At 48.3% G+C, this 25,721-nt stretch overlaps 2 protein-coding genes and 1 long non-coding RNA gene across 9 annotated transcripts in view; 1 reads left to right on the top strand and 2 right to left on the bottom strand.

The window, feature by feature from the left end:
* Positions 1–14,668, bottom strand: part of ZDHHC3 (zinc finger DHHC-type palmitoyltransferase 3) — a 59,210-nt gene extending 44,542 nt beyond the window's left edge. The window contains exon 1 of one of the 5 annotated variants that reach the window (XM_043443190.1): positions 14,421–14,647. The gene's annotated coding sequence lies outside the window, so the exon portion shown is untranslated. Of the gene's footprint in view, positions 1–14,411 lie in introns of all 5 variants that reach the window. The other 4 variants (XM_043443189.1, XM_043443191.1, XM_043443193.1 and 1 more) reach the window with 4 other exon arrangements.
* A 30-nt stretch (positions 14,669–14,698) lies between these two features.
* Positions 14,699–25,721, top strand: part of EXOSC7 (exosome component 7) — a 28,461-nt gene continuing 17,438 nt past the window's right edge. For both annotated transcript variants that reach the window (XM_043443195.1, XM_043443194.1), the window contains exons 1-3: positions 14,699–14,828; positions 23,528–23,629; positions 23,935–24,029. In XM_043443195.1, coding sequence (XP_043299130.1) covers positions 14,772–14,828; positions 23,528–23,629; positions 23,935–24,029 — 254 coding nt within the window. In that variant the 5' untranslated portion in view covers positions 14,699–14,771. The remainder of the gene's footprint in view (positions 14,829–23,527; positions 23,630–23,934; positions 24,030–25,721) is intronic.
* The window catches only part of LOC122424933, a 34,696-nt gene continuing 26,232 nt past the window's right edge, over positions 17,258–25,721 (bottom strand). Inside the window, exon 3 of one of the 2 annotated variants that reach the window (XR_006264620.1) lies at positions 17,258–17,586. This is a non-coding gene — a long non-coding RNA (uncharacterized LOC122424933). Of the gene's footprint in view, positions 17,587–18,897; positions 18,960–25,721 lie in introns of those variants that run through there. The other variant, XR_006264619.1, reaches the window with a different exon arrangement.

Consider the following 25,721-nt stretch of genomic DNA (forward strand, 5'->3'; position numbering starts at 1 on the left):
CCTTTTGCCTGGCGAAGCAATAAAGTCACTCATTTCTACTTCACCCAAACCTCGGTCCCCAAGATTCAATTCACCACCCTGAAAAACAAACTGTACACATTCCCTTCACCCTGCCACTAGTAACAACAACTGACAACAGGCAAACACTGCACTCTTTTCCTTTTCCAATTAGGGAAATGCCAATCCTTGGGGTGAGGCTCTTTGTCAAAGACCCACTCCCGACATGAGTCCTGTGTGAGCAGAGACAGGCAGGACTCAGCCTCGGGGGCAGGCCCACAGGGAGGCTAGTGGGTCCCTGAAGCCCCCGCAGCACTCCGGCCAGCCTGCTCAGACCTCAGAAGGGGCCGCCTCCTCCCGTCTCCCTCCCCACCCTCTGCACCCTATGCCCTGGCCCCTGTTTGCTTTCTCAAGCACCTTCTCTTCATTTCAACTCAAAAAGACATGCATGGCGCAGCCACTAAGCGCTCGGAGCTGTGTGGGGCGCGCACACCCAGCGGTGATGAGGACAATGATGTGTGTGAGCTGCTCTGCTTGGGCCCTGCCCTGCCCTCCCCCAGCTCCCAGCCTGGTAAGACCAGTCCCATCTGCTTTTTTCTACGAAACTGCACGTCCCATTTTGTTTAGCTTTGTATCTTGGTATATGGCATGAATGAGTGCTCCAATCAACAGTTCCTTCACAAACCAGACAGACACACCCCGTGATCATCCTAACACATAGGTGTCTAATGAACAGCACAACAGAGGGGCAAACAGTACCCCCAAAAAACCCCAACCCCCCCCCCCACACACACACACATCCCAGAACTGAGAGGAACAGACTTCTTCTCCGAAGCAAGGACTTCAGAGGGGAGGGATAAGAGCAGGCACGGGGCCAGGTGAGGTGTGTTGCTCAAAGTCAAGGGGGCGGGTGGGCCTGGCAGGGGGAGAGGCGGTGCTGGGGGGTGGCTGGGTGTCCAGGGCTGAATGAGTGCGCATGCACATACGTGGGCTTTGTTGGGAAAATGTGGCTTTAAAAGTAGGGAGTAGGTTGTTTCAGAAGCCGTGGATTTCATGATGAGTTGGGAGTTCACCCTGGAGGTTCTGGTGAACCACTAAAGCTTCTGAGGAAAGTTGTGAGGGGAACATGTCCACACTCTAGCAAGGCAATGCCAGCAGCGACAGGCAAGACAAATGAGAGGGCTCTGGGACCAGAGGCCATCGAGCCCAGGGAGGCCCCAAGGCAACAGGCCTCGGCTCTGCTTTGGAGGAACTAGGTTTTCTCTCCTTGTAAGGGGTTACCAGTTTTCCAAAGAAGGACTGAGAGCAGTGATCATTTTGCAATTCTAATTACAGGCAGACCTAGGAGACTTTGTGGGCTTGATTCAAGACCACTTCAACAAAGTGAATATTACACCAAAGTGAACCTATGAATTTTTTGGGTTCCCAGTGCATATAAAAGTTATTTTTATACTATCTTGTAGTCTATTAAGTGTGCAATAGTATGTCTAAAAAACAATGTGCGTATCTTAATAAAAAATACATTACTGCTAAAAAAAAAAAAATGCTATCATCTGAGCCTTTCAGGGAAAGACTAGAGATCTCATCAAAAAAATTAGAGATGCCAAGGGAACATTTCATGCGAAGATGGGCACAATAAAGGACAGAAATGGTATGGACCTAACAGCAGCAGAAGATATTAAGAAGAGGTGGCAAGAATACACAGAAGAACTATTCAGAAAAGATGTTTATGACCCAGATAACCATGATGGTGTGGTCACTCACCTAGAGCCAGACATCCTGGAATGCAAAGTCAAGTGGGCCTTAAGAAAGAAACATCACTATGAACAAAGCTAGTGGAAGTGATGGAATTCCAGCTGAGCTATTTCAAATCCTAAAAGATGATGCTGTGAAAGTGCTGCATTCAATATGCCAGCAAACTTGGAAAACTCAGCAGTGGCCACAGGACTGGAAAAGGTCAGTTTTCATTCCAATCCCAAAGAAAGACAATGCCAAAGAATGCTCAAACTACCACACAATTGCACTCATCTCACATGCTAGCAAAGTAATGCTCAAAATTCTCCAAGCCAGGCTTCAACAGTACATGAATTGAGAACTTCCAGATGTTCAAGCTGGATTTAGAAAAGGCAGAGGAACCAGAGATCAAATTGCGAACATCCACTGGATCATCGAAAAAGCAAGAGAATTCCAGAAAAACATATATTTCTGCTTTATTGATTACGCCAAAGCCTTTGACAGTGTAGATCACAACAAACTCTGGAAAATTCTTCAAGAGATGGGACTACCAGACCACCTGACCTGTCTCCTGAGAAATCTGAATGCAGGTCAAGAAGCAAGAGTTAGAACCAGACATGGAACAACAGACTGGTTCCAAATTGGGAAAGGAGTACATCAAGGCTGTATATTGTCACCCTGCTTATTTAAGTTATATTCAGAGTACATCATGTGAAATGCCAGGCTGGATGAAGCACAAGCTGGACTCATGATCACCGGAAGAAATATCAATAATCTCAGATACGCAGATGACACCACTCTTATGGCAGAAAGCAAAGAACTAAAGAGCCTCTTGATGAAGATGAAAGAGGAGAGTGAACAAGTTGGCTTAAAACTTAACATTCAAAAAACAAAGATCATGGCATCCAGTCCCATCACTTCATGGCAAACAGATGGGGAAACAATGGAAACAGAGACTTTATTTGGGCTCCAAATCACTGCAGATGGTGACTGCAGCCATGAAATTAAAAGATGCTTGCTCCTTGGAAGCAAAGCTATGACAAACCTAGACAGCATATTAAAAAGCAGAGACGTTACTTTGCCAACAAAGGTCCATCTAGTCAAAGCTATGGTTTTTCCAATAATCATGTATGGATGTGAGAGTTGAACTTATAAAGAAAGCTGAGCACCGAAGAACTGATGCTTCTGAACTGTGGTGTTGGAGAAGACTCTTGAGAGTCCCTTGGACTGCAAGGAGATCAAACAAGTCAATCCTAAAGGAAATCAGTCCTGAATATTCATTGGAAGGACTGATGCTAAAGCTGAAACTCCAACAGTTTGGCCATCTGATGTGAAGAACTGACTCCTTGGAAAAAACCCTGGGATGCTGGGAAAGACAGAAGGCAGGAGGAGTAGGGGACAACAGAGGATGAGATGGTTGGATGGCATCACCGACTCAATGGACACGAGTTTGGGCAAGCTCCGGGAGTTGGTGATGGAGAGGCAAGCCTGGCTTGCTGCAGTCCGTGGAGGCTGCAAAGAGTCAGACACGACTGAGTGACTAAACTGACTGACTGAGCCTTCAGGGTGTCACAGTAGTAACATCAAAGATCACTGACTGCAGACCACCACAGAAAATACAATAATAATGAAAAAGCTTGAAATATTGCAAGAATTACCACAATGTGATACAGAGAGGAAATGCTGCTGGAAAATGGTATCAACAGACTTTGCTCAATGCAGGGTTACCATGAACCTTTTAATCTGTCAAAAATGCAAATCTGAGAAGCTTAATAAAGTTGTATTTTTTTGGCCAAGGGTTTTGTAGCATTAGAAATAGATGGCTTAGCCACTGATGGTCCAGGGGTTAAGAATCACCCTTCAGCATAGGGGACGTGGGTTCGATCCCCGGTTGGGGAACTAGGATCCCACATGCCGAGGGCAGCTAAGCCAGAGCCCCACAACTACTGAGCCCGTGCACCACGAGAGGGTCTGTTGTGCAAGGAAAGACCCCACGTGGCGCAGCGGCGATCACGGGCCACAACTGATGCAGCCAAGCAAAGAAATAAACATGTTTAAAAAGAACACAAAGGTATCAACCACGGTAACTAAAATAAAGAGAGATGGCTTTCTCACACATTAGTAATTCAACCCTGAAGTAACTATTCCTCCCTCCTGACAGAGGAGTGCACCCGAGGGCCAGGAAGGTAAAAGGAGTAAGCCTGGGGGCCACGAAAGTCAAAGCAGAGAGAGATTGGCAGGCCCAGAGGCACCCTGGGGCTCCCCAGAGATACAGACACCAGTGATAAGGCAGACGGTGTCCAGAATGACAATCTGAGCTCTGCGGTGGGGGGTAGTGTGTGCGGAGTCTCAGGAAATCATCCCATCTTCCTTCTTGGAGATTCAGGAGCAAAAATCAAGAAACGACTGACATGAGTGCTAACGTCCAAAAAACACCACTGTTTCTGGTCCAGAGAATGGCCCCCAGATTCAACTGTAACACATGTGCTTCCTTATGCTTGGCCACAACTGTGCGCTTCCACAAATCCAGATAAGCAGACAAAAACGTACTTAGTGAAATGCCACCGACGGCCCCGTGAGCCCCTGCAGTGTAGCACTCAGGACCCAGGTCCGTGCTGCCTATCCATGGCTGGGCAGCTGAACGGGTTTCAAAGTGGTGACTCAGAGGCCAAGCTCACAGGCCCCATTCCAGTGTGGGCAACAGTGGGCTGTTGGCCAGCTGAGACTCCTGGCCTGGCCCAGTGCTGACACTTAGTGATGGGCAGAATCCAGCTATATGCCTGTAGTTAATCACTTTATTTACTTATTTTTTGAATATTTATTTATTTGGCTGCACCAGGTCTCAGTTGTGGCATGCGGGATCTAGTTCCCTGACCAGGGATTGAACCCAGGCCCCCTGGGTTTTAGCCATTGGACCACCAGGGAAGTTCCATTAATCATTATTTGTTGAGTGAGGGGCAAATCCTTATAAATTTGTCACCTGGCCTAAGAAAACTGACCAAAGTCCACGCTTTATGAACAAGGGTCAAAGACATGACCATCACATAAAAGTTCAGTATCAGATTATTGGAGCCCCCAAATACCCACTGTTCTTGATCTAATGAATATCCAAAGAACCCCAGACCCTCTCAGATTGCCAGCTGTTTTCCTGAGACAAGATAAACCCTCTCTCTAAAGTCATGGGATTCCATGGTGGCCCAGCTGGTAGAGAACCCGCCTGCCAATGCAGGAGACAGAAGAGATGCAGGTTTGATGCCTGGGTCAGGAAGATCCCCTGGAGAAGGAAATGGCAACCCACTCCAGTATTCTTGCCTGGGAAATCTCACGGACAGAGGAGCCTGGTGGGCTATAGTCCATGGGATCAAAAAGAGTCAGATATGACTGAGTGCTCACGCATGCACACATACACACACATACATGTATACACACACACACACACACACACACACACACACGGCTTAGCTAGATCTAAACCGAAGTCCTACCGGCAACTCAAAGAACTTTGTGAGGATTCCCTTCCAAAAACACCACACCCACTTAACGCTCTAACGTCCACATATGCATTCAAGCGCAGCATACAAGCAGATCTTGGAACTGTATAGATTCAGAACCTCTCATGTTTTAGAAGAATGAACTTCAAGTAGGAAAGTATTCACAAGCCAGCACTGCAACTTCAAAAATGAATAAAAGGTCCATTCCCTGGAAGCTTTGGAAAAGAATCTTATCAAGTAAAAAATGGATTTATCTATTCCTTTACTTAACAATTTCGGTTAATTTGCGTATGGATCCAAAAGGATTGTAAATTTTATACCCATTTTTAGATGATTCTCAGAAAAAGAATGAGCTATGAAGCACTATGCTCGAAATGCTTCATAAAAAACCAGAATGAGTCACTCTAATGTTTCCCAAAGGTAAGGGTGTGGTCCAAAGGAAAGGTGCTTTATCTTCCCCTCTGCACTGTATCCTGCCAGGCCAGGAAAGTATCCAAACAGGCAGAGTTGTGGGTCTGTTCTGCATCTTGTCCAAGGGGTCTACACTGTGTCTCTCTCTATAAGAGGGTCTGGCTTCCCCTGCCTGCCTCCTGTCTCTGTCATACTTAACTTCACCAAAAACAGAAAAGAAAGGAAAGGAGGGAGGGAGGGACGGAGGGGAAGAAGGAGAGGGGAGGGGGAGGGAGAGGAAGAAAGAAAGAAAAGAAACACATCACACCCCAAAAGCAAATCCTATACACATTAAAATTCACTAAGGGAATCAGGAAGTGGTCAGTAAGCTAAAGTTGCCTTCCTGTCTCATAATCAGTCACCTTCTTACAAAACCCACTCATGTACAAACTCAGGCTCCCAACAATGAGTCTCCATTTCAGAAAAAAGTCTGGGATTTGAAAACTCACGGAGGCTAACAATTCCTCCGCTTACTACAACCGAGTACTACTGTGCTAAAACTGGCTAGAGTACTGCCTCTAGGCTTTCTGGATCTATTAAAAAAAAAAAAAAATACACCCACATATAGGATGACATAATCTATGTCACGGGCTTCCCTGGTGGCTCAGATGGTAAAGAATCTGCCTGCAGTGAGGGAGACCTGAATTCAGTCCCCGGGTTGGGAAGATCCCCTGGGGAAGGGAATGGCAACCCACTCCAATATTCTGGCCTGGAGAATCCCATGGACAGAGGAGCCTGGCAGGCTACAGTCCATGGGGTTGCAAAGAGTCAGACACGACTGAGCAACTAACACACACAATACACGTCAGAAACGCTGGGAATCAGTAGAAACTACCATTCATTTGGGTAACACATTCTTGTTTTTTATGGGCATGTTTTATCACACGTTGCCACAATGAGAAAAAAATTAAAACAAGACCACACATGAGATCAACTGGTAAAAACAATCGCTATCTGAGTCAGAATTTTAGAGTGAGGAAGACCATCTAATAGATTTTAGTCAAATTCTTCTGCTTTCCGATGAAGAACGGTGGCGGGCACGAACGTTAGCCGCGCGCCCGTTAAGATTGAGGACGCATACAGAGCAGCAGCTCTCAGTTCTCACACCAACCTAGCACTGCAGCTTTTATTATTCATTGTAGAGACGGAAAGAGGGAGGTGTAGAGGCTTTTAATAATATTCCCCAGGTCAGATAAAGCCAGGATCCAAAACCAGCTCTGCCTGCCTCCACGGACCACGTTTTGAAAACAGCATGTGGCTGCTTTTCCTCTTTTTTTTTTTTTGCAAGAGGGGGACAGGAGAATGACCAAGCAGAATACAGGAGTTTTGCTTCCTACTTCCTTGCACACATTTCATGGTGCTAAGGAGAGGTCACTGCATTAAATGAAACTTAGCTTTCGTGTCTTCATCTTTCAAGTGAGTGGGGACGGCCAGTTCTCTAAACTTTGTGGCTCTCTTTTAAGAACCTGAGAAATGGACACTAGGCAGACTTTCCTTCCACTCCTGAGGGGAGCTTAAAATACTGTTAAAAAGAAAAAAGAAAAGGACCCGTCTTTCTTCTGTGAGCCGTTTCACTGCTAGTGGGCTGTCTCTTTAATGGAGCACAGCGCCCGGCCCTCAAATCCACAGCCTCAAATCCCACAGAGACCGTTGGGACTAGCTGACCCCTTCCATACTGTAGCCCAGGCTCTTCTACAGATGGATAAAGAAACGAAGCTCAGGGAGTCAGCTGGCTTCCATAAAACAGTTAGAGAGGTGGCTAACTTCCTTTCTAGGTCTGCTGGATGATACCGACTAATCGGGCTCCCCTGGTGGCTCAGAGGTAAAGAATCTATCTGCCAATGCGGGTTCTATCCCTGGGTTGGCAAGATCCTCTGGAGAAGGAAATGGCAACCCACTCTGGTATTCTTGCCTGGGAAATCCCATGGACAGAGGAGCCTGGCGGGCTACAGGCCATGGGGTCGCAAAGAGTTGGACACGACCAAGCGGAGAAACAAGAACTGCTAGGAAGCAGTGGAGACAGGATACACGGCCAAGCCTGTTCTCATTGCAGAGCCTACCCTTAACTGCTCTCTGTGATCGTTAATGCTGCTCATTAACTAGAACCAGAAGGGGGAGGGGTGCTGGTGTTTCTGCCAGTGACCCTGGCTTACTCACAGTTTCAATCTCTTGCCCACACATGGTCACGCAGAGATGGCACTATCGCGTGGGCCACGTGCAGCGCTGTTCACAGAACACAGAGCTGAACGCGAGCATTTTGGGCCCTAAGGTGGGGCCTTGGCTGAACACCAGCTGACGTTCAGAAGACTGGTCCTGCCCTCACTGAGGGAGCAGGAACACTATGGAGTGTCAGCCAGGAGAGTCACCCTAAGGCTGAGGCCCTAAAGTCTGCTTCTGCTGGGGGACACTTCCGGGAGGGCCAAGTTCCAGCACGCTGCTTATGTGGGGGGAAAGCCCACCCATGCTAGGCCGAGAGCACCCAGCAAAGGGTCCCACCTGAGGGTGTTGAAAATGGCACCCGGCCCCACATTGTGCCATGTGCAGACAGGCAGCCTCTGTGACATCACCCAGGCAAAAGCTTGGCTTTTTTAGGGACTAAAAGCAAAAGTGCTTGGAGGGATCTGAAAGACGAACTAGGGAAGGAGAAGAGAAAACCAGTTATGGCCATTGTGCCAGGCTTCAAGGATGGTTCCTGGTGATTCCACTCACCCCGAGTTCTGTAAGTCCTGCAAGAACAGGGCCTTGGGGGAGTCTGGCCCGAGGAAGCAAGGCTTCACACATCCACTGCCCCTGCCTGCCACGTGACGAGCTGTTGCAGGGCTTTGGAGACAGACTAAAGCAGAATGAAGACTCGGTTTGGAGTCAAGTGGCCAGAATCCTACCCTGCACCTGCTGCTCACTAACTCACAATCTGGGATAAGACAGTTACGCTCCATGGGCTCAGCTTCCTCATCCATAAAGGAAGAGGGGAGACGAAGCTGGCTGCTAAGGTCTGCTGCAGGGCTCAGATTCTGATTTCTCTGTTCTCAGGAACAACTTCAACATCTCTGTTAATTTCTTGGATTTTTTTTTAAATGATCAAAAGTATCCTTTAACATCCTTTCCCTATTCTTTGTTAATATTCAGAAAGAAACCCACCAACAACCATGAGCAATTTTCCTGAGCATGTTCAATTTTTTTCAATGAAATATGGCATGTAATTACTGCTTCCTTTGTTCTTTCATTTAATGTTTTGTGGAGTAGGAAAAGCACTATTAAAATACATCAAACATTAGAAAGTGGTCAAAGAAAAGTCTTAAAATATAAAGTTAAACATGACCACTTTTCAGTATTTAAATGTCTGTAAATCCAAGATCTACTGGGACTTCTATAACCTGCTAGGAGAGATCATTTTCACGTAAAATGAGGTTTGGAGAGCTTGACTTGTTCAAAGTCACAAAGCAAGTTAGTGGCAAGGTCTGCATCACTGGAGTCTTTCCAGCATAGATCATTATCTTCCTAGCCAACCCGTCTTTCAAGATGCTCTGCTACTCCTTCTTGACTTAGGAATGCACACTCTGTACAGAGCAAAGTCCAAACTTACTACAAGGGAACTGCTGCGTCAACTGTACTTGTCCCCCTAGGGCCACCATCCAAAGGTGAAAAAGCAATCCTACCCAAGGGCATTTCAACCACTGACCCTGAACAGGAGGTATTCGTGTCTCAAGTTGACCAGAAAATCTGAAGAGTTCAATCAACAAGTCTCTGAACATAGCTGAATGGTTACACTTTGGAGTGTGTGTATGAGTGCTCAGTCGTGTCCGACTCTGTGACCCCATGGACTGTAGCCCGCCAGGCTCCTCTGTCCATGGGAGTCTCCAGGCAAGAATACTGGAGTGGGTAGCCATTCCCTTCTCCAGGGGATCTTCTGACCCAGGGATCAGACTTGTGTCTCCTGCATTGCAGGCAGAATCTTTACCACTGAGCCACCAGGGAAGCCCATTCAATTTGGAGGAAACTATGAAAAGAAACAGTTTTCCTGATGTTTCCTCACATTGCCTAGATGAATGACTGGATTAGGTGGGACATGCAAGGTGGTCTTCTTACCTTTACAGTTGAGAGCCAGTAATAACCTGGTCATTTGTCTCTGGAAATGATTTAAAAATGAAAAACAAAACAAACAAACAAAAAAAACCAGGAAGAAACTCGAGGTGGAGTGGTATTAGCCTCCTTAGTTCCCCCAACAGGTCAATGGCAGGACTTTACACCTCCATTTCTACTTCAGCCTCTGTTACTTTCAATGGCTACAGGGGGGGTGTGTGTGTGTGTTAGGGGCTCAGTCGTGTCCGACTCTTTGTGACCCCACAGATTGTAGCCCACCAGGATGTATGTGTGTTTAAATGTTTCTAGATAGGCTCATCAGGACACGTGACTGCCCCTTTCTCACACGTGCCCTCATGAAAGACATGGGAAGCACTCTGCCATTCTTTTAAAATGAAACACACACAAAGACCCTTCCTCTATAGCAGAATAAGCTTTACCCATGCATTCCCATCAATTTTCCTATCACTGGAATCACAAGGCAGGGTTTCTACAATAGTGAGACAGACAGACCTGCTGTCCTGTGACAGGTTATTTACACTGAGTGTTCTTTAAGACAAGGCACAGGCAGGACAAGTGCAAAGTGTTTAAAGGAAACAGATCTACAGAGAAAACAATAGCTCTTTAAAAAAAAAAAAGATTGTTTTGATGTGACATTTTTTACAAGTCTTTATTGAATTTGTCACAGTACCGTTTCTTTATGCTTTAGTTTTTTGGCCACAGGGCATGTGGGATCCTAGCTCCCTGGCCAGGGATTGAACTCATATTCCCTGCCTTGAAAGGCGAAGTCTTAACCACTGGCCTGCCAGGGCAGTCCCCAGCAATAGCTCACTTTTGCTTTTCTGGTGCTCTGCTTTGCTAAGCAGAAGAACACAAAGGAAAAGGCCCAAAACTTGGCTTCCTCTGCTTAAGACCAGGAATAAAGTGTTCCCTTGCTGGGATCTTAAGAGCTCTCTGCAATTTCAGCACCATGAACTCAGCACTGCCCCAAGCTCTCCCCTAAACCTACTTTTATTGCTGTAATTAACAAGGGTAGGTGGGACAGATTTCCTCCATCGCTGTAAAGTTATTGTTGCTGCCAGTGGCTAAGAGCAGCTCTTTACCTGTTGCCCTTGATGCCTGGCCTGCCCAATTAGCACCTCATTCTAGGCAGGCCTCTCATCTAATTGCCATGTGTCTCAGGTGAGCACTTTATTTTATTGTCTTGTTCATGTGCTAGTTCAAGAGCCTGGGCTCCCCAGTTAGAATACAATCTTCAACTTCTCTTAGGCAGGTGTGTGTTTGCGGTTTCCTTATCACTTCAGGCCCACGGGAACACTAGGGACACACAGGCATGCAAACAAGTACTTCCTGATTGTTTGAAGAGCTTCTTAGACGTTTATTCCGGGAGTAAGCACGTGGTTGGAACCTGGGTCTCCACGCCTATCTCAGCCCTCTCTACCAGATCCACCGGCCTTCTCTGCTGTTGAGGGCTCTCGCCTACATTGAGTTAAGCTCTGCTTGGTCTGTATGTAACCTTTCCCCTTACCTAAAGGGGCTGGCTGAAACAGACACAGGGGCTTCCTACAATCACCACCCTCAACATTCCCCTCGAGAAAGGAACACACTCCTTGCTTTTGGAATTAAAACTAAGACATGGGTTTGAGTAGACTCCGGGAATTGGTGATGGACAGGGAGGCCTGGCGTGCTGCGATTCATGGGGTCGCAGAGAGTCAGACACGACTGAGCGACTGAACTGACTGGACTGATAGCTTATGTGGCACTACCACTCCCATAGCAAATACGTCGTTTAGCTGCTCAGTCGTGTCTGACTCTCTTTCGACCCCATGGACTGTAGCCCACCAGGCTCCTCTGTCCATAGGGTTTCCCAAGCAAGAAAACTGGAGTGGGTTGCCATTTCCTTCTCCAAGGGCTCTTCGCGACCCAGGGATTGAACCCACGTCTCCTGCATTGCAGGTGAATTCTTTACCACTGAGCCACCTGAGAAACCTACAAGAAACAGAAAGTGAAGTGTGAAAGTCGCTCAGTCGTGTCTGACTCTTTGCGACCCCTTGGACTATACAGTCCGTGGAATTCCCCAGGCCAGAATACAGGAGTGGGTAGCCTTTCCCTTCTCCAGGGGATCTCCCCAACCCAGGGATCGAACCCAGGTCCCCCACATTGCAGGCGGATTCTTTACCAGCTGAGCCACAAGGGAAGCCCACAAGAAACACAGGCCTCCTTCAAATACTCTGGTGAATGAAATGAAAGGGGCCACCTGCATAAGGGGGTGGTTAGGAATGCAGGTGTGGGAGCGAGGCTGTCTGCTCTCAAATCCTGACTCGACCACTTTCCAGTTATGTGACCTGGGACCTTGGTCAAGACAATCTCTCTGTACCTCAGTTTCCCAATCTGTAAAATAGGATAATAGCACCTGCCTCACAGGGCTATTGTTAATAGAACTGAACCAGTTAGTCTTTGTGAAGTGCTTCAGAACAGTGCTGGGCACATAGTAAGCACTGTTATGCTTAAGTTATTGTTAGACAAAATTAATAAGAATACAGAGATTTAGGACAGATGGACCTACAAATCAGTATACACTCAAACGAATCTGACAGTGATGGGAAAACAAGCTGGTTAATAGAATAATATGCCATCCTTGGTGTTTTGATTTTCTGGCAAACGTACAGTCTTCAAACTGCTTCAGTAAACCAAAAAGAACTCTGAATTTATGGGGTTTTGAAATATCTAATGTATGATCACAACAAATGTGACAAAAAATGTTCTGGCTGCATTAAAGTACAACAGTTAGTGAAGGTGTCATTGTTTTAGCAGAGAATTTAAAACGAACATTCTGTTGTTTGCATCTCTTATATCAATTTAGGCTAACACGTCAGACATTGTTTGTAATTTTATTTAGCAAATACTGCCAATCCTTCTCCAGCAAATAATCTTTAGTCATTTATCTGGGAAACACTTCAAATGTATGTTCTATAGTTTTCAAGACACACTGAAAGATTTTTACATAAAGATGATCCCATGGTATCCAAACTCAGAATTTTCTATCCATGTCTTTTCTGACCTATTCGCTGCCACTTTTTAAATCCTCGATCCTCTTAGATATCCTGCCTATTAAAATTTCACATCCGGGGTCTCTTCTTTCTGAGCGATCTCAAGCACAAGACACCACTTCTAACATCAGAAGTCCCCTGTTATCTCATCACCCAGGTGCTCATTAGAATCCAGACGTTCAATCACACAAAAGCCTCAAGGTGCATGTGTCCCAACAGGTGGGGCACCTGTACTTTCATGAAGGAGGAAACCCTTCCGGGCTTACCTCTCCGAGTTTCCTGGAGGGCAAAATTCAACACTGCAAGACATCCTCCCTATAGGTACACCTGCAGAGAGTTACGGAGAGACACCGGAAACAACTAAATGCCCAGTCTACTAAGAAGAGACCATCAGTTTGGGGGCCCAGCAGTTTAGTGCTTCAGAATGTGGGCAGGTACTTCCTCTCCATACCCTCTTCAGGGGATATACCACCTCCCTATCCCACTATGTTCACTGGTGCCACTGTTCCAGCTCTTCACCACCACGTTTATGCTGGGTCTGGAGCCTTCCCTCTGCCTGGGAGCTTCTCTGGGCAGAAGCTGTGTTTCACTTTTCTCAGTGTCTCAAAGCTAGCACAAAGACCATCAACAGTCGGCTCCCAAGAGTCATCTGTGAAACTGTACTGAGGTTACTATCTGAGAAACACCGGCCATTCTTTGGACCATCAAGCAGTCAAGGGTTAGTTTCACTTCTGACAACAGGGAGGTTCCTCAAAAGTAGGGCACTTGGAAAAGTCATCAGATCCCCTCGTTGCTACTATCATTTTGGGTTAACTTTCCTCCATTTATCTACTTGGCCCCTTTACAATCTGTTCCCTGCCTTATCAACCCCGCCTTAATGGGCTCCTTCAGTGACCCCACGTTCACCTTGCAGGTATCCCTTCTGGATATTCAAGGCCCATATTCCTACTTGGTCACGACCGGGGCCGGCATTTTTTTTTTTTGTCCAAGGTTCCCAGCGATCACCCGGTCAAGCCAGGGCCTCCAGTCCCTGCTGGGAAGCGCTGGGGACGCCGGGGCACTGCGCCCCCGCAACCCCCCCGCCAGCGCTGACCAAGACTCTCCCCTCTACTCTCTTTGGGACAAAGCTCCGGCAACCATCCGGGGCATGGGGATCCTGCAAGGTTCCGGTGGGGTCTGCGTTCGGTCAGCCAGCCCCAGAGAGAGAGGGGGTGGGGGTGGGGGAGTCCCTGGGGTGCAGTTGAAGACGTCTCGGGACTAGCGGGCATTCACTCCCGGCCCAGACCCTTCTCACCGAGAACGACCTAAAGAGGGCTTGATCGCCTCTTTCTTACCCACCACCCTATGGGCCAGAGAAATGCAAGACATGAGGGCAGGAAGGAGACCCAAGAGACAGCCTCTCTCAGGCCAATCGCGACGTCCGCCACCTCTCACTTGGGGTCGGTCTCTTTCTTACACACACACACACACGCACACGACCGGCCACTTCAACTCCAGCTCTGAGCAAACTGCGCCCTACGCCTCTTCCACCGCTAGTCCTTCGGGCTCCGGAATCGGCCCGCGCCTGTCGTCTCGCCCCAGCTTTCTCACCCGATCCCAGTTTCCTCACCCGACTGACCGTGAAGCCGGAGGCAGTTCCCCAGTCCCAGGCACCCCCCCGGTGGGGCTCCGGCTGCCGCTGCCGTCGTCGCTCCCCTTTCAGCCCCCGACCCGGGACCCGGCCCTGGGCTGCAGCGATGGCTCCCCGGCACGAGGCGCCGCGGCTCCCTGGACTCGGCCAGACACAGGGCGGCGCGCAGGAGAAGCCCATCGAGCTCCAGGCGGTGGTGGCGGCGGCGGCAGCTGCAGGAGCGGCCGCCGCGCAGGCTGATGACGCACGGGCGCGGGGTTGGTGGCGGGTGGGGGGTGTCGTGCCTGGCGAGGGGCGACGCGGGCGAATGACGTCAGGCGGCGGGGGAGGCTCGGCAGCATGGCGTCTGTGGCGCTGAGCGAAGCGGAGAAGGTGTACATTGTGCATGGCATTCAGGTAGCGGCAGCGGGCGGTACCGGCGCCGGCCTCCGGGTTCCCCTGGCCCTGCGGGTCGATGCCGGGCCTCGGCTCGCCCGGAAAGACTGCGGCAGGTTGGGTTTACCTTTGATTAGATCGCTGTGCGGGCGGCATGTGCAGCTCTAAAGCCGCCAGTGCCGGCGTCTTTGGCACCAGGCGGCGAGCATCCGTTTAGGACTGTATGCGTACTTGGATCTTTCCGGGTCTACCAGGTTCCAAGCCCGGGTAGGAGGCGGTGGGCAGACCCTGATTCTGTTAAATCCCCTCTCAGCCTTTGAAGGCTGAGCTGTCTCACTTTTGTTAGGTACTACATACTCTATCATAGTTTTTATCTCATTGAATTTTTGTTAAGTCCTGAAGGTGAGTGTTATGTCTGCTTTACATATAAGGAACTAAGTTCAGAGAGGTTAAGTCACTTGTCTGAGGTCTTAAGGTAAGTGTCTGGTGGTGTTATCAAAGAAACCTGGGTTTTGACTCTTGGTCGTGAAAGTTGCTCAGTTGTGTCCGACTCTTTGCGACTGCATGGACTATACAGTCCATGGAATTCTCTAGACCAGAATACTGTAGTGGGTAGCCATCGCTTCTCCAGGGTCGACTCTTGGATGTTGAACCAAAAAACACAACCAAGCCAGAGAATGGGGGAAGGAGGAATTAACTAATTGCATCAAGTAAGGGGACTCTGGGAATCTTTTCAGAAGAAGTGTCTACCAATAGCAAAACTGGAAAACAACCTAAGGGCACATGTATATTCATGAAGGGGCTTGAGTAGAGGAGTTAGCCTACAATTGGGGCAGAGGTCAGCAGAGTCCAAGCTTTAGTTGATTGGAGTCACCAAGGGGACAGCTTCCCTGGTGGCTCAGCTGATAAATGATCCACCTGCAATGCAGGAGACCTGGGTTCGATACCTGGGTTGGGAAGATTCCCTGGAGAAGGGAATGGCGTCAGTATTCTGGCCTGGAGAATTCCATGGACTATACAGTCCATGGGGTCATAAAGAGTCAGACTTTCACTTCACTTCACTTCACCAAGGGGAAGAAAAGGGCAATATCATCTTCAGGTTGTGACCACTTTGGGGTCTTATCCTGGAGTTACCATCCTCCAGCTGAGTGGGCACTTGAGTTCTTGTGGAACAACTCAAAGGTTTGTATCAGACTGTTAAGTATATCCATTGAAGAAAAACTAGGGCTCCATTTTACCTGAGAACTGTTGTTTCTTCATTGCTTTTCCATTTTTTCCTGCATTTTGTAGTTCCCTCAAGATCATTAATTACCAAGATATGTTCAAGGGCAGGCATTGAGGCCAGGTGTAGATCACAGAAAGGCTGAGGACTAAAGTGGCTTCCCTTGTGTCCAGAAAGCCATGCCTGCCTGGTTCCCTGTTTCCAGGACCCCCTACCTTCTCTTTTTACAGTAGAACTGGGATATAAATCCAGATCTTTCTGATTGTAAAGCCCAACTCAAGTCTTGTGCCATTTTCCCTTTTTAAAAATAGGCACCCAAAGGCAAAGGCCAGGGAGAATCCCCACTGCTTCTACTTCTCTTTCTTTCCTCTGTCCTCTGAAAGCACGTTGGCGAAACAAGAACAGGGAGGGCAAGTTCTGAACCCCTACCATTTTTCTAGGCCTTAAATGGTATATGGACGTATATTACTATTAACCTTTTTAGGTAGTTTTCCCACATTGGTTCTAAGCTTCTTTAGAACCCTAGTTAGCATTTTCTTATACAGCTTTTGTTTTACTTACTTGTATCTAACTGATTTTGTTTTTTAAAGATTTTATTTATTTGGCTAGGCCGGGTCTCAGTTGAGGGATCTTTAGTCTTTGTTGCAGTATGTGAGATCTTTAGTTGAGACCTGTGGGATTTTGGTTCCCTGACCAGGGATCCAACCCAGGCCCCCTGCATTGGGAGCACAGAGTCTTAACCACTGGACCACAAGGGAAGTCCCAAGCTGTTTCTTATAATCAGGAATTGGGGGGCAGATTTCAGAATTTCCAGAATTAGCATTTAATCTTCTTTTCAGGTTTGCTTAACTGGCTAAATGTGTGCTTTCTTCCTCCCTGGCAAGACATTGCTAACCTCTGTCTTAGCCTAGTAATTCTGAAACCTTGAAGTGCCTTTTACTCACAAAATACAGCTTCCTGGGCTTTACCTGGACCTTCTGGATCAGAATCCTTGAAGCCGGGGCTGGAGCCTGGGACTGGGTATTTTCATAAACGTTGGGAGATTTTGATGCAGTCACTAGACATTGGACCTTGGGCCAGCCACTGGCCGGGTCCAGCCTGCCTGGAATCTGCTGCAGAAATCTTTGCCCTTCTGCCTGAGGAGGTTGTAGCAAGGGGGACCCCTTTCAGGGCCAGCGAGTAGGCTGTTGGCTAACACTTGGAAATGAATTGTCCAGGGAGACACACGTGCTGGCAAAGCAAGAGACTTTATTGGGAGGGGGCACCCAGGTGGAGAGCAGCAGGGTACGTGGGCCCGCGAGAACTGCTCTCCTGTGCAGCTCGCAGGCTCGGGCTTCACGGTGATGAAGTTCGTTTCTGGGTTGCCTCTGGCCAGTCGTCCTGACGCAGCATCCTTCCTGGTGGCGCACACATCTCTCAGCCAAGATGGATTCCAGCGAGGCGGATTCTGGGAGGTTAGCAGTATATATGAATTGGCGTCCTCTCTCTCCTTTTGACTTTTCCCAGATTCTTCAGTTAGCAGTAGCTTGTTCGTTCTGCATTCCTTACCAGGACAACCTGTTGTAAGATAACATATCTCCTGCAAATGGTTATTATAGGAACCTTCATGGTCTGGCCAGGGCAGGTGGTTCCCCTCACAAGGTCCGTGGCCTCCAGCTTCTGTTTGAATGAGGACCTGGAGTGGAGCGAGCAGGGCTCCTGCCGACTCCACCATTCACAGTAAGAGTGTAGTAAGCTAGCTCCGCCTGTGTAAAATGGGAACACAGCCGTCTGGGGGACAGAACAGGACTGTGAGGAATGACGAGAAAAGAGAACATGGCGTGTGGTCAGCCCTGAAGAGAAGTTGGCTCCCAGTTGAGATTTTCCCGTCAGAAGTGTGGTTTCACCCGGAACCATCCGTACTATATCCACAGCCTTTGCAGTGACCCCATGAGGGATTCAGCCTGTGGCTGTTGAGATTGAAGCTCTTTTTATTTGGAGAGATTGTTTGAGTCGGGTCGCAAAGAGTTGGACACAACTGAGTGACCTGAACTGAGAGATTGTCAGATTGTTGAGTGTAGGAAGTCCCTAGGCAGCTCCTGGACACTGCCTGTCCGGGGCCCCAGCGTGGATCACGTGTCTGTGTGACTCTGCCTGCCTTCACGTCTCTGGTGAGACCCCTACCTCTCTCTGCTCGTGTCTCCCTTCTCCGCAGCCACTTGCTGTCCGGCTGCCCGCCCCTGGGTACACGCCATCCTCCCATCTTTACTTCTGTGAGGCCTCTCCAGCCTCCCTCCACATCATGACGTGTCAGCTCCTCTTTAACTCTCCTTCCCTGCCAAGTATTTCCCAGATCAGAGATCAGTTTCCAAGGAGAAAATCAGTTTCAGGCCCCAGAGAGCTGGGCACTCTCTGGCCTGCGTGCTTTTCGGTCAGCTGCGTGCCTTTGCAGCTTTGCAAGGCGAACAGCATCCCATCCTAAAGGAATGCGGGCCCACCCAGCAGGCTTGGAGAGTGGAACGAGGACAGCATCTGGTTTGCCTGCTGGGTCTTGGGCTTGGGCCTGCAGAGCCGGGCTCCTTCTAAAGTGGGGTGGCTTCCTAGTAAGGGAGACCATCTGGTCTCCGTTCTCCTCCAGTGAGCTCTGTGCTCTGTTCAGTCACTCAGTCACATCCGACTCTGCAACCCCACGGACTGCAGCATGCCAGACTTCCCTGTCCTTCACCATCTCCCGGAGTCTGCCCAAGTTCATGTTCATCGACTCAGTGATGCCATCCAACCATCTCTTCCTCTGTCGCCCTCTTCTCCTGCCCTCAATCTTTCCTAGCATCAGGGGCTTTTCCAATGAGTTGGTTCTTCACATCAGGTGACCAAAGTACTGGAGCTTTAGCATCAGTCTTTCAAATGAATATTCAGGGTTGATTTCCTTCAGGGTTACCTGGTTTGATCTCCTACACAAAGAGACAGAGATGTTGAGGAACTAACCTGCTCAAGGTCCCAAAGCTGGTGTGCAACAGTGGAGTTTTTAAATACAGGTTGAAGGTGATCCCGAGTCACACCCAGCCAGCGGGGTTGTTGCAATCACAGAGTGAACAACTTGAGTCACCAGGACCCTTCCTAGCATTCAAAAGGCCTTTACCTGGAAAGGTGCTCAGTGCCCTGTCCCCTGAGGACAAGGCTCCACTCCCTGGTGTGATCAGTCACCTCTAGACACTGCCATAGATTTTTTTTTTTCTATTGATTTTTTAAATGGAGCTTTTACTTCAAGGCAGCCAGTGTTTAAGTGTTCACACATGGATTGGTTCCTTAGTTTGAGTACTGCAGGTAGATAAAAAATTGTGGTAGGGTGTCAAGTTCTGAGCCAGGCCAAGCAGGTTTGGGCAATTCCTAGAGCCTTTTATGAGAAAAAGTGGATTTTGAAAAAGTCCTGTGTGCAGTGATTCATGGATTTTGTTTGTTTTTCTCCTTTTGTGTGCTTTTTTTGACGGAAAAAAACAACAAAAACATGCATCCCTGGAAAGAGAAATTTGTAGCCTACTTGTTTATCTCTTGTCACCCAAGCCTTCCCAGCTGAGGGAAGAGGGCTCAGAGAGTGATTTAAGGGCTGGAAAGACAAGCCTTGGTGGCCCAGTTTTCTGACATCCCTTCAGCCTCATCCTAGAACACGGGGTTGTCATTGCAAAGGGTTCTGATTAGATCTTTCCAGAGCAAGTGGTCATTTAAAGCATAGTTGGAAGCCCTGTAGCCTTGTGGCCCCCCTGCTTTCATAGTCGTTAGCATCCTCACTGGGGCCAAGTGGTCCACCAGCCAGCTTGTCCTTCCAGGAGGCCTGTGCTGCCTCACCTGCACGATGAAGAGACCCTTTAAATCACAGGAGACTGCAGAGTTGTGGTTAAGAGCTCTGGCTTGGAATTCAAGTGCTATTTACTGGCTCTGGCCTTGGGCCATTTAGCATCTCTCAATCTGATCCTCTTTTGTAGAATGGAATGAAAAATCTTACATTACAGGGTTATTGTGAAGATTCAACATATTAACATGTATGGGTTTCCTAACACATTATCTGGAAGATAGTAGTTTTTTCTTGTTGTTTAGTCTCTCAGTTGTGTCTGATTGTTTTCTACCCCCATGAACTGTAGCCTGCCAGGCTCCTCTGTCCATGGATTTTCCAGGCAAGAATACTGGAGTGGGTTGCCGTTTCTTACTTCAGGGGATCGTCCCAATCCAAGGATCGAACTCTTATCTCCTGTGTATCTCCTGCATTGCCGGCAGATTCTTTACGACTGAGCCACGGGAGAAGCCTGGTAGATAGTAAATGCACATTAAACAGTAGCTGCTATTTTAGTTCTTGCAAACAGTGGTAGTTCTTTTAATGTATACATCCATAGAATTAGAGAAGCACCTTTGAGGTCAAGCAGAGAGTCAATGGCAGGACCAGGCCTGAAGCCCATGACTAAGGCTCCTAGTGATGCTCACACTTGTGCCATACGTATAACCTACCAAAGACTCGATGTAAATGTTTCTGAGCCGGGTTTTCACTTTCCATCAGGGTCTACCTTGGGGATGGGCTTCCCAGGTGGCCCTAGTGGTAAAGAACCTGCCTGCAATGCAGGAGACGTAAGAGATAAGAGATGCGGGTTCAATCCCTGGGTCGGGAAGATCCTCTGGGGGAGGGCATGGCAACCCACTCCAGTATTCTTGCCTGGAGAATTCCATAGACAGAGGAGCCTCGTGGGCTATGGTCTATAGAGTCGCGAAGAGTCGGACACAACTAAAGAGACTTAGCATGCATGCATACCTTAGGGATGGAGCAAGCAGAGATGGACCTAGGAAATCTTCATGTGGATGGGGGTAGGTGGGTTGTAAAGAGACACAGTTACATAGTTTTGGATCCTTCAGTGAAGAGAGATCCCTCTACAGAGTTCAGGAGACTCATTCTCCTAGACATGAAATTCTTTTTAAGAACCCGTCTCCCCAGACTCCAGGTAGGGTCTCCAAGGAGAGGACAGCTGCGAGTGGCAGGGCTGCAAAGGGACTTCAGCCTGACTTAGGATTGTTTATTTTCTCTCCTTTAATAGGAGTTGAAAGAGCGAAAGAGCTGAAACAAAAACGACAGATGGTAGTAGTCGGTACTGTGTGGCGAGAGCAGGCAGTGTTTTCCTTTTCTGTATTTTAATTTCTCAAAATAAAAAAAGTCAGATATGCAGTTAGCCAAGCAGTTTAAAGATAAGTTTCTGATAGTTACATACTTTAGAACAGTGGTTTGCTTTTTGGTTTTGGATTTTTTTTGCTAGTGTTTGGTTTCTTTTGTGCTTGTTTTTAACGTTTTGAGGAGCATTAACCTCTTTGAGAATCTAACGAGGTGATGATTCTTTTTCTGAAAGAAAGCTTTCAGGAGAAAAGTTGACAAGGAATGAGGACAGTCCATATGAGCTGATGTGTAGTGGTTTCCTGCGTAGACATTGGTGTTTAAAAAGAAGCAAAGTGTAAAAGAGTATCTGTAGTATGCTATCTTTTGTAAAAGAAAGAAAAAGATATTAAAAATACTCATGTAAAGGTTCATCTGTGGAAAGGAAATACAGGAACGATGGACCAGGAGCTAAGGAGATTGGTTCCCTGCCTGGAGTGGGTGGAGGAAGTAGGAAGAGGGGAGCCTGAAACTAGGGATGAGGGGAGAGGGGCATTGTCTGAGCACACTTCTCCTGACAGCTGTGACTCCTACAGCCCTGGTGATAGACCACCTGGCCCAAAAGTAGGTAGGAATTAAAAGTAGCCAGGATGTGGCCGACTCAAAATGGAACATCCGCGGTTACAGTTGAACCTGAAAGGGGTGCAAATGAGGAAGAGAGGCGCAGGGAGGATGGGGGGAGACAACTGGAAACGGTATTTTGAGCGGGTTATGTAAGATAGAAGGCAGGCGGAGAGGGGAACAACAGAGGATGAGATGGTTGGATGGCATCACTGACTCAATGACATGAGTTTGAGCAAGCTTGGGGAGATGGTGAAGGACAGGGAAGCCTGGCGTGCTGCAGTCCATGGGGTCACAAAGAGTCGGACACAAGTGAGGGACTGAACAAAAACAACATATAAGGCTAAAGACAAAAAGAAATCTACACAAATACTGTATTAGTAAATTTGTTTCTCATAGGGGTATGGCAGTAACAATTCTGAAACTATGTGTATTCAGAAACTTAACAAATACAGAGATAGATGTAGATAATGAGAGCCAGGTTTCTCCCTGTCTGAGAGAAGTTACAGATAAGACAAGGAGGAAGGTTGGAACCAACTCTCAGTATGAACACATGGCTCTTTAATCCACATGTGGATAGATAATCCACATAAATAAAGGTATGTGTGTATGCGTGGGTTAGTACACACATGTTTTTCTCTGACTCTGTTCTACTGAGAAGATCTAGAAGCAATGATACCCTAGTAGCAATGAATCTACTTAGCACCCAGACCTTGGTTTTTATGTACTATTCTCCCATAAAAGGATCCAGGGCTCCTTAGGAAATGGGCTGATCCTGGGGTTGGGGCAGGGAAAATCCCAGAGATTGGAACTCCTTGTGTTATCAGAAGTGAAGAAGTGCTCCAGAGAGATCTGAGGCACGTTTAGAGAATGCAGGAACCAACCCATGGGAGCTCCCAGTGATGAAATCTGGAACTCTTGTTGAGCAACAAGATAAATGCTAGGAGTAAACCACAGCATAAAATGGTTATCTATGAGTTATACAGATAGAAGTAAATAATTGAGGAAGTAAATAACAGGATAAAGCCAGGTAGTACGTTGACCACCCTGAAACCCGTCCTCTGCAGCAGGGGTCAGCAGACTTTTCCTGTGAAAGGCTGGGTGGTAGTGATGTGGGTCTCTGTCCACCAGTCATGTGCTCTCTGCCCCAGCCCCTCAGCTCTGCCGTTTTGTGCGAGCAGCCACAGAATACCTGCGTGAACAGGCATGGCTGGGTTCCTGTTGAACGGCTTACAGAACAAGCAGCCTGTGGGCCTAACTCTGTTGACCCTGTTCTAGAGAATGCCTGTGTTAGAAGACACCAGCTGATTGTTTCCAGCCGTTTACAGAGTAGATCTGGTTGGGTTTAGGGGGTAGGAGGGCTACAAGCTGAGACAACTGAACTTGTAACTAACAATCCGTGTTTCCTGTGGCTTCAGAATTGGAGATTTGGAAAGAAAAAGCTTTTATTTATTGTGTCTCTTGTTCGGATTTTGTGTGTACCTGTTCCGGATGGTGGTATGTAGTTTGGACTTTGCACTTCAGACCTAGATGGGAAGCCAAGCTTTGCTCTCCCTAACCGTGGGACCTTGAACACAAGTTGCTTAACTTCTCTGAGCCTCCGTTTCCTCATATGTAAGACAGTAATGTTATCAGCTCTCAGGACAGGATTTCTGGATGAATCCCTAAAAGGAACTGTTGTACATATTTCTCTAGGGGGGATGGAGTGAGTCAGTTGAGGAGCCTCTCGGAGGTTTAGGCCCACAGCCTTAGGATGTTGGTTTTCACACTCAGGAAGACCTCCGTGTGGACGGCCGCGGCTGTGAAGACTACCGATGTGTCGAAGTGGAGACCGACGTGGTGTCCAACACCAGTGGGTCTGCCAGGGTCAAGCTGGTGAGTGCTGGGCCCACGGTTTGTACTGATGTTGATGTTGAGGAATGGGTCAGCTCTCGGGATCCAGCCTCTCTGGACTTTCAGGGTGCATTTTGTTCCAGGGGAAACATAAGACTTACAGCCAATTCTGGGAGGGGTTCGTGTTGTAGATCTGAAGGACCCCTCTCCTTCTCCAAGGGCCCCTTTTCAAGTCCCAGCACTGATCCTAAGAGAGTCCCCCGCAGGTGTGTGTCTGGGAGACGAGGGCATGGTTGGGTGGCAGGCTGTCCGCCCTGAGTGAGGACCCTTCTTGCTTGTGTCCACAGGGTCACACCGACATCTTGGTGGGCGTGAAAGCAGAAATGGGGACACCGAAGCTGGAGAAACCAAATGAAGGTTACTTGGAGTTCTTCGTTGACTGGTCAGTACTCTGCACATGGTTTTAAAGAAAAGCGATTTAAAAGAAGATTCAGAAAATGAACCTGTGGTTTCCTGCTGAGCCCACTTTTATTTTGTATTTAATCATCCTTTATCCGGCCAGCAGATATGTGCCGAGTTCTCTGGTGTGCCAGGCCCCAGGAAATACAGGAGGAGGCCTGGGCTTCGGGCCTGCCTTTGTCCTGATCAGCCAAGCGGGGCCTCATTTTCCCCGTCTGAAAAAGGAGGACATCTGCCAGGCCGTCCAGCACATGATAGTATAAGAGTCACATGAAATGATGGGTGTCACTGAGCTTTGAAAAATAATCCTGTATAGCTGACGAGAATCATTTGCTCTATAAGGCCCCACCTGTCTTCCGGCTCTAGCTTTGCAGAAAACTTTTCATGACTCGCTTGGCAGAGCGAGGACGAGGACCAGCCAAGCATCTCGCAGGCTGAGGGGGTGGCAGCCGGGCAAGCCGCGTGGGCACAGGGAAGAGCAAAGACTCTGCACCCTCGCCAGCCGGCCGGCTGGCCTTGTCTTCACCTTCTCCTGCCAGCTGTGTGACCTCGGGCTGGTTACCCAGCCCCTCTGTGCCTGAATCTCGTTATCTAAAGGATGGAGGTGATGATACTGGGGTGATGATGAGGAAGTTAAGTAATGCAAATAGAGTGAGCACCCAGTCATTACACGTTCCGTGGGCTTTCCAAAGTGTTCTTTCTCTCCACCTCCCCTTCGAAGGCTTGGGGCTTTTCACTGGGTTGCCGGCCCAGTCTCATCTTCTATCTGTAACTTCCTCTTCTAGCTAGCAGGGGAGACAGCGAACCTTGAAATGGATGAGGCTCTCTATTGGTTCATGCTAGGTGCAGATATGTAATATTGATACTTTACTGGTGGAGGGGCAAGACCGCCCCCACAGTTGGAGATTTCCTGAACGGACTCGGAGGACTTAGCATAGAGCATATAGTTGTACTCAGAGCTGTGATTGTTACAGAAACGCAGCAACACATGTGTGATGATTTTGCCTAAGGAAACCCATTAGAGACTCAACACCCAAGATTTTGACTGGGGACGCAGGCACCGTCTGCTTTACACACACTGAAGTTGCAGACTCCCAGAAGGAAAGCAGGTGTCTGGCATACACCATACATTATCTGCACGGCCTCGGCACAGTTTACCGCTGACTGGGTCCTCTCTTAAGAGCCGAGTGCCCAGGTGCGAGCCAAGGGCCAGCCCCGCAAGCAGGCCCTTCTAAAGGTAGCAGCCTTGCGCCTGTGATGTCAGCCCTTTCCTGCAAAGATGCTGACCCACCCTTGCACCGCGAGTTGCAGCCTTGTGGTCTTCACTTCTGAACACAGGTGTTGGTCCTCACAAAACTCCAGTACGAGAGATGACACAAGGGGTTCCCGGAGGGTGAGTGACTTTCCTGGGTTCACACAGCTAGTCATGCCAGCTCAGGTCTATCCAGCTCTGAGCCTTTGCTCTTTCTATTTCATACAGCCTGCGGCAGCCAGCCTTAGCAGGATATCCTGCATAGAGTTTCCAGAATGTGTCTGTGTTCATTTTTCTGGCTAGTTTTCCTTCCAGCGTGTTGCTGCCTCCAGTCCTGGTCCCCTGGAGCAATCTCCCCTCGGTTCTGCCCAGCTGCTCTCAGCTTTCCGGGCCGTGCAGTGGAACCGGCCCATCTTTTAAGTT

The sequence above is a fragment of the Cervus canadensis genome, chromosome 22 (genome assembly GCF_019320065.1).
Source record: "Cervus canadensis isolate Bull #8, Minnesota chromosome 22, ASM1932006v1, whole genome shotgun sequence".
In the NCBI taxonomy this organism is placed as follows: Eukaryota; Metazoa; Chordata; class Mammalia; order Artiodactyla; family Cervidae; genus Cervus; species Cervus canadensis.